The sequence below is a fragment of the Etheostoma cragini genome, chromosome 6 (assembly GCF_013103735.1).
Source record: "Etheostoma cragini isolate CJK2018 chromosome 6, CSU_Ecrag_1.0, whole genome shotgun sequence".
NCBI lineage: Eukaryota > Metazoa > Chordata > Actinopteri > Perciformes > Percidae > Etheostoma > Etheostoma cragini.
The window spans coordinates 5,297,491-5,305,973 of record NC_048412.1 but is presented as its reverse complement, the minus strand read 5'-3'; the positions used below and the strand labels follow the sequence as shown (position 1 = coordinate 5,305,973).

The following is an 8,483-nucleotide window of genomic DNA, read 5'->3' as shown; positions in this document are numbered from 1 at the left end:
GGACTAATAGGTCATTTTTTCAAGTTCCTGAACGTTGTTATGATGGCAATAAGTTTACTCATTCACACACTCTTCCAGACAGTACTTGGAAATTTGAACTTGTGTATATTGGAACTGTGACATGGAAAGGGGATTTTAACCGTTTCAAGTGTAGAAAACAATAAAGATGTTTCATAGCAGCTTAAAAAAAGTTCCAGAGGCCTGAATTTGACCGAGTTTAGGACCTTGCATCATGACGCAGCAGGGGCAACGGGCCGTTGCAGCGCTGTCCCAATGGGCACAGTGAGCACTCCTATTTTCAACAAATCGTGTCGCAACGTGGAATTTAAGGGGTTCCCTTCTCCGACAGTGATGACCACAATCTCGGTTTGAAGCGGGCGGAGGGCGGAGCACGTGTGGTAACTTTAGTCCTTTAGAAATCTCCCTCAAGCGACAACTGCTGTCCGTTTGACACGCGTAAAAAATAAGAGCCGTTCCCCAACTAAATGGGCTGAGGGAGACGCGTTAAAGCACTATGCAGTCGCACCTACGGCAAACTCCGAGCTGTTTTTTTAAAGCTACGATTAAAGGAAGACTTTCTCGTCGGAAAATCACAACTGAATCTGATTTGATTTCGCCCTAACGCGTCAGCCAAACTTAAAGGAAAAATCACACATTACGTCCCTGCTGCACGCCAGGACCGAGTTTGAGTTCGGATGTTGATTAATCAACTTTGTGATATGTCTGAAGAATAAAAAAAAAGCAATGAATTGCACAACAAAGCACTGAAGTTTGACTTGGGCTGGTGTTCGGTGAGGTGCGGTTGGAGAGCTGCGAGCCGAGCGCTGCGGTTCCACGGGCTTATACACGTCTGTGCGTCCCGCTGACGAAAACCTCTACTTTTTTTTTAACTCTCCTGTTTCATCTATATAGTTCAGATCCGTTTGATGGCCGCACGTCCACCTCTGGAAACATTCAGCTGCACCGTTACGCACTCTCGCTGCGCGTTCACCTTCATCCGGGAATAGATTCGTTCGATCCCTTTCTGAACGAATAGCGGGTCTCTTTTTGTGTCGAGTTGAATGGATTTTAAGGTACACTTTACTGAAACTAGGGCATTAGAACCATACTGGTTTCATATAGCTGTTCTTGGTTGAACATTTTCTTGAATCCGTTTTTTATCTGAGATTTGAAGACGTCAGAGGAGAAGATGAACCTGTGTATCGTCAGCCTTCTCCTCACTTTGGATTTAGCCACCGTGGCGCTAAGTTTGTCCACATGCAGCACGCTGGACATTGATCAGTTCAAGAAGAAGCGCATCGAGGCCATCCGAGGGCAGATCCTGAGCAAATTGAAGCTCACCAGTCCGCCGGAGGACTTCCCCGAGCCCGAGGAGGTGTCTCGGGACATTGTCGCCATTTACAACAGCACCCGCGACCTGCTGCAGGAGAAGGCGAACGAACGGGCGGCGACGTGCGAGCGGCAGCGGAGCGAGGAGGAGTATTACGCCAAAGAAGTGCACAAGATCGACATGCAGCCTTTCTACCCGTCAGAAAGTAAGTACGTTTGTGTGTTTGTTTGTTGTGCCTTCGCAAATGTGTAGCCTATGTGTGTGCACACACATGTGCAGGCCCTATGTCGCACCACTTATGTCACTCAAGTGTAAAAGTATTAAGTCCCAAATAGCGTTTGTGCGAGGGGACGTGTGTTTGCGATTGTTTTGGAGAAGCCGTACCATCATGCATGGCTGGATCCAACTGTCTAGGGGCTGGATAAGTTAGATAGAATGGGGGAGTTAGAGCTGAGCTTGACTTCTTGGACTTCAACAACGATTCCTCCTCCAACTCAAGAGAACTGCAGAGTGAACGGCCATCAGCACACAGCCATCACAGCCAGAACAAAATCCCATTATATAAAACCTGTAGGTCTATGTTGACTATATTAATCATTGCATCTGAATACTCAACCATCACCTCCAGTAACAGAGCTCGGTGGTGTAGGCAGCCTTTACCTTGGCCTTGGCCGGATTAATCTGTTGCTCTGGGGCAAAAAAGCCTTTTAGTCTTTCCCCTCGGTTCTCTTCTCTCTATGCAAATAGTTTTGGGCTTTGTTCACTCATGCTTTAAGTTAAATGTCTCTGAGATTTCTGCCTCTACACTACTTATTGGAACAACCTTTTACTAAAATATATATCCCTGTAAAAATCTGTGGATTTAATAAAGAACATTATTTCTGAAAACACTTCTTTTCTTTAATCTGGTGAACTAATCCTTTAAGGCACATTTATTCCATTGATTATTTGAAAGTCTCCCATAATGTCACCATACCATTTGTCTGCAGTGAAAACCCAGTACACCTTAGGTGTTTAGCGGTAAACTGGACAAATTGCCGCTCTCTGTCTCAATGCTCTCATCTGTGGGTGAACTTCACACAAAGGGGCTTAAAGAATCATTGAAGAGCTAATATTGGGCAAAGTAAGATTAGAACACAGTTGCACAGTTTCACTTCCAGAGTGACCATTCAGATTCTTTTCTGTTTTTTTTTTTAAATTAGGGTTTTAGTAAGATCAGATGCAGATTGCAGCTTTAAATGTAGGAGGGAATGAACTAAACACACTGTGGTGGTAATATTGTCTTCTGATATCTAAATGTAGTATTGGTGCTGACATTAGAAGGGTGGTGTAATGACAATAATGACCTTAATAATGTTATTGTACAGAGAACAAGAGTTGTAGAGTATTTGTCCTTGAACTCAGTTCAAGAATTATTACCTTGTGTTATCATCTTAAAAAAAGATACATTCAGTATTACACAATCCCACCTTTACTCAATTTACTTAGTCAGAACTTCTTCCAATGGTAGTAGGGGAGGATTTATTTCTTTCTCTTTCTTTTCTTTTAAAATGTGTATTGTTGTAGAAAAAAAGCCTTATTTGAGTAATAACCCTTCAAGCAGAAGCTGTGGGTTTAGTTCTCTGCTGACAGATCCTGCGCTGAATCCACCAGCTTCAGTGGTGCTGTTCTGTAGCCGACCCTAACCTTTGACCTCCCATGTGGAGAAGAAGAATTCCTCCTTCAGTGGCTCAAAGAAACATCAGAAGAAAGGCATGGCTGTAGAAACAAAATAATCATATCAAATGAAACTGTAGAGCCATTTATCTCAATATGGGTTTCCCATTTACATCAGAAATGTGAGCACATGAACTGAAGCAAAAATAAATCAGCACAACATTCTGTATGCCCTGAGGTGTATTTTACATTTAATGTTTTCCTTGGCCATACCTCTTGTGTAAATACCTTAAATATGAATATGTCTGGCCTGATGCCAAGTGCCGTCAGGAAAGCATTCACAGGGTATAAATAATACTGAGTCAACACGCAGAGAGCAAAGAGGCCAGAACTGATTTCCATTCATTTGAACTGGTGACACTGGCCAGGTCCTTATGTCTGGAAACAGATGCTGACAGGAGAGAGATCAAGCAGTGTACCCTTCAGCTGATATGCTGTATTTTTTTTGTCTCTTTCTCTTGATGTGCGAGCTTGAGTTGTTGTGAAAGTGAATATCAAAAAAACACACACACACACACACACACACACACAAGCACACAGAGTATGAGCCCTGTTTAGTTAAGAGGCAGCAATGTGGGGCACCACAACCTTGAGCGCCTTAAAGAAATTCTAGGCAGCGGAATGGGGAGGGTGTGGGGGTGGATATGGAAAGGGTTGGAGACACTGTCCCAGGTCTCTGTTGGTTTTTGAAACCCAGTTAGCTGCGAGTCATTGTGTGCATGCCCTGCCTGCCACTCACTGCATGGAAAATTCCAGCAAAATAGACACTAAATTGGTGGCTAAAAACTTTTAAGGTCTTTTTGGAGATTTATCACAGTAACTGGTGGTGTGGAGTTTAAAATAACATGGGTGTTAACCAGGCAAGGAGGGTCTCATTAAAAATGGCATAGGTTGCATTATGGGGAACGTATTAACCAGCATTTTCTAAGATTGACCCATTCTAAATCTGACTAAAAGACCATTTATTTTGTAGTGGCTGACCTATATGTGTTTTTAGAGCACTTAGGTGCAAATGACGCCAAATTCTTATTTTTCATGTTGGTGATGGTGGCCAGCGCGCAATTACTTACAAAAAGCTTATTGGTTGTGAGAGATCACTGAAGCAAAACTTGAATGAGCAGCTTATTACTAAAATGAGACTATCTGGTCCACCTTAAAGCCAGCCCACCTTAAATTGGTCAGCCTGTGTTAAAGTTGTCGCTAGTTCCGTCCTGGCTAACCCGCTTCACTTTAACCAGTAGGTAGCAAGGAAGACCTAGGAACCTGGCTTGGGTCTTGAGGAGTTGTAGCATTTCTTCACCAACTGATAAACTGTTCACAGTCTGCACTGTTACTTTACCAGCTATAACGTTACTGCTAATTTAATATACTGTACCCCACACACACTTGTAGTGGGAGGTTTGACCAAAACTTTGTGTCACTGTATTTTTTAAGATTATGGCAGTTTTACCTTATATCACAGTATCTTCTTTAGTTTGCATGACTGGGCCTTTTTTATATGTTTATAACGGCTTATTTTACTGTCTGGACATAGAATATAAAAACATTTTAATTTCATCGTGTTTATTGAAAGCTTTGATGACGAAAGGGTTTGCTTGGCTCCACATCATACAATAAATGAAGGAAATTAGAATGCATGAAACATTTACAGAATGTAAAGTATTTATATTGTGCAAAGTGCAGTATTACGATTCAATTTTATTTATGTAGCGCCAAATCACAACAACAGTTATCTCATTGCGCTTTTCATAAAAGACCAGGTCTAGACCGTACTCTGAAGTTATTTATAGAAACACAACAATCCCCACCAAGAGCAAGCACTAGGTGAAAGAGGCAAGATAAAACTTCCATTTAAGAGGCAAAAACCTCGAGCAGAACCATGGCTCAGTGTGGGCGGTCATCTGCCTTGACCGGTTGGGGGTGAAATACAAAGACAGAGAGAGACAGAGAGACAGAGAGACAAGAGACATTGTAGCAAAGGGTGTTGAGCAGGAACATGGAAGCAGCAGGTGACTCCCACCACAGCTCCAGAGCCAGAAACACCTGCAGGAAGCGATAGGAGGAGAGAGGAGAGGGGCGAGAGAGCACAAGACTACGGGGCGAGAGAGCACATGACTACAGGAAAGGGAAGAAGTTGAGTTAGTAACATGCATTAATGGGATGAGGTTGCATACAGATGGAGAGAAGGAGGAAGAGAGAGGTGCTCAGTCCATCAAAGTAGTAAAACAAATTAATTTAAATGAGTAAATATAGATATACTAACAACTTTAATATAGCTTCCTTTAAAAACTAATTATTGTAAGATAGTTGTATAAACGTTACCTTGACCACGGGGATGATATTGTAGAAAAGTGGGCAACTGTTGGTTGCAGTTTTTATGGTTTTATTGTTTTATTCCTTTATTTCTTTATGCAGAACCCCATTAGGGGATCCACACAGCACGGTGGCCCAACGGTTAGCAAGAAGGTACTGGGTTCGAATGCTGGTGGAGTTTTCTCCCCATGTGCCCGGATGCTCCGGTCCCCCCCCCCCCACCCTGAAGCGCTTTGAGTGTCTATTATAAAGGGTTAAAAAAGACATATCTTAAATCCAGTGTTTTAATAGTTTCTGTCTGTAGCGGGACTATGAGTGGACTGTTACTGTGTTCATAATGCCGCTCCACTGCTTGCTTATGGTAACATACAGTAACTTTAGCACAACCGGCAACATCAGTGGCAAAATGATGTTTTGTTTTTTTTACAAACAAAAAACTTATGAACAGAAGATGGCTCCTGTCTTGAGCACAATTTCTTTTTTTATGTATCTCCGTTCTCTTTTTAAATTGTCTATCTCTCTTTTCTGTTCTTGAATGTGCAGTAACGACAAAGCCTCTTCCAGCTGTTAACAGACTGTTATGCTACCTGGCTAGCTAGCAGCTATAACGTTACCCGGCATGCCATACAGCGGTGTAAATTTGTACAGGTGTTATAAATTGTTTATGTTGCAAATTGTAGTTTGCTATGGTGTTTTACCATGTTAAAGAGAGTTTGTTGTGGGTTATTAACTGTTGTGTTATAAAATTACAACCATGAGTGAGAAGGGTACACAGTTAACAGGGGTCCCGATCTCAGCTGCTACTGTGTGCACAACATACAGTGGTGTGTATTGTTTGTGGCTGTGCCACTGTTGGGAACACTTTGTACTATGCCGATCATGTGGCACATGTGCACAAAATGAGTTGATGTCTGTCCCGCTCGTCCACATGGTCTTCACATTGTTATTACATTCAAACTCTTACGTGCCGCTTAAAAAGGCAGGTAGTTTTATCGCTGCTGTAGTGTCTTTCGTGTCCAGCGCGACCGCTCTGCAAGTTCACACGACACGTTGTTGTGCATCTCTGAATGTCTGTAACTTGTTGCACTATGCACATTCTATTTCAACATAGTCAGTTGGGAAGCCTGTCCAAGCAGGTTCACCTTTACAAACATCTGTATTATTCTTCATGGCAAGAACACAGGGAGTCAGATGGCCTTAAATATGTGTAAGAGAGTCACACCACATTGGGAGAGCTCAGAGTTCTTTGCCCTCGGGAATTCCCACAAACATTATTGTGTCTCAAACAATTCTCCATGTCCTCTATTTTCTGTCATAGCAGCTCTATCTTTTTCTTGGTAGCTGGTTAAGAAGCTGGCCTTTACTTTTTGCCGATTAGAGATATTTCAACCTCATTTATTCTACTGATTAAGGTTGAATGTTTGTTTTTCTCCTCTGAAGCAGTACTATGGGGAATTTCTGCCAGGCCCCAGGGATCTTTGTGCAGCATAGGTGTCACCGATGTCATCCGCTATGTTATGAGAGGGCTGCTTGCTAAAGACAATCGTACATCCGCCATCTTGGTCTTAAAATGCATCAGTTCTGTGGAAGCGCAGATGTTTTTTAATAAGCGTTTTGTGTCACGGATAACCTCGTGTGACATCTGCGTGAGGATACACTACACTGCAGGCAGTGTACATTGTCGTTATTAAGCACGCTGCCACATCTAGGTATCCTCGCCAGATTTTAAGTAAATTCAAGTCAATTAATACGTGTTTTATATGTCAAAATGTCTTTCAATTGATTCAACACATACATGTTACAGACTGTTTCTCCATTATAAAAATGGCTCTCAAAGTATCTCACAGTATAAAATGATATAAAGCTGAATTACACCACCCGATTATGTGACCTGCGGTGTTGGAAGAATTCATTGTTTGAACAATGGCCCCATCTACTAGCACAAGGACTTACTGTTAGACATGTTTGTTTACATGTGTTTATTTACGCACGTTTGCATATGCATGTATACGCTTTATTACATATAAACTTACTTCTGTAAATAGTACGCACATTTTCATGTTTACCTTGCCCAGCTTTGTTTTTTGCCTTATGTCTATTTCTGTGTTGAGAGCAACAAAAAGGCATAGTTATTCCACAGTAATGCTTTTAAGATCAAAGGTATGCTATAGTTTCTGCTTTCTTAACTCACTTATTGTAAACTCCCAATATGGATGATTGTTATCATGAAACAATATTGTGTACTTTAGTTAAAAAAGAGCAATCATTGATAACTTTTGTGATACAGTTTTGGTAGGCTACATATTAATTATTGTTCTTAAAATTGGTCCGAATCCACACTGTTTGGCAGTGACGGGAGGGTAGCCTGCTCTTCCTCCTTCTAATTTGTGTGGCACAATCCCTACACTGAAAAAAATGTTATGTTGAATTTGCTTAATTTTATTTAGGTAAGTGGTTGCACGAAATAAATTTGTCTAAATCCAGATATATTTTATAAGTTGATTGTGCATATATTTTGTACGTTGTGTTTACTAATTTAACTTTAAGTGATTTTAAATTAATTAATTTTACATGTTTTAGCTTAACTATTTTGAGTAAAAATTGCTAATTCTTTTCAGATTTGGTATACTAAAAAATGAATTATGTGCATTTAGATCAATTTATGGTTTAACTTCTACATACTAAAATTAGGTTTAATCAATGTATTTTATCTACACTGAAAAAAATGTTATGTTGAATTTGCTTAATTTTATTTAGGTAAGTGGTTGAACGAAATAAATTTGTCTAAATCCAGATATATTTTATAAGTTGATTGTGCATATATTTTGTACGTTGTGTTTACTATTTTATTTTTAGTAATTTTAAATTAATTAATTTTACATGTTTTAGCTTAACTATTTTGAGTAAAAATTGCTAATTCTTTTCAGATTTGGTATACTAACAATGAATTATGTGCATTTAGATCAATTTATTGTTTAACTTCTACATATTAAAATTAGGTTTAATCAATGTATTTTATCTATTATAGTACCTTAAGACAAATAAACAGACAAATAAAGCAAACAAAATATTGCCAACTCTTACTTTATTAGATTTTCTCTCTCCAACAATTTATTACATTGCT

At 40.2% G+C, this 8,483-nt stretch overlaps 1 protein-coding gene across 1 annotated transcript in view; it reads left to right on the top strand.

Annotated features, from left to right (window-relative positions):
* The first annotated feature begins 262 nt into the window (after nt 1-262).
* The window catches only part of tgfb2 (transforming growth factor, beta 2), a 102,196-nt gene continuing 93,975 nt past the window's right edge, over nt 263-8,483 (top strand). Inside the window, exon 1 of the mRNA XM_034873855.1 lies at nt 263-1,535. Within this exon, the coding sequence (XP_034729746.1) occupies nt 1,190-1,535 (346 nt within the window). The 5' untranslated portion in view covers nt 263-1,189. The remainder of the gene's footprint in view (nt 1,536-8,483) is intronic.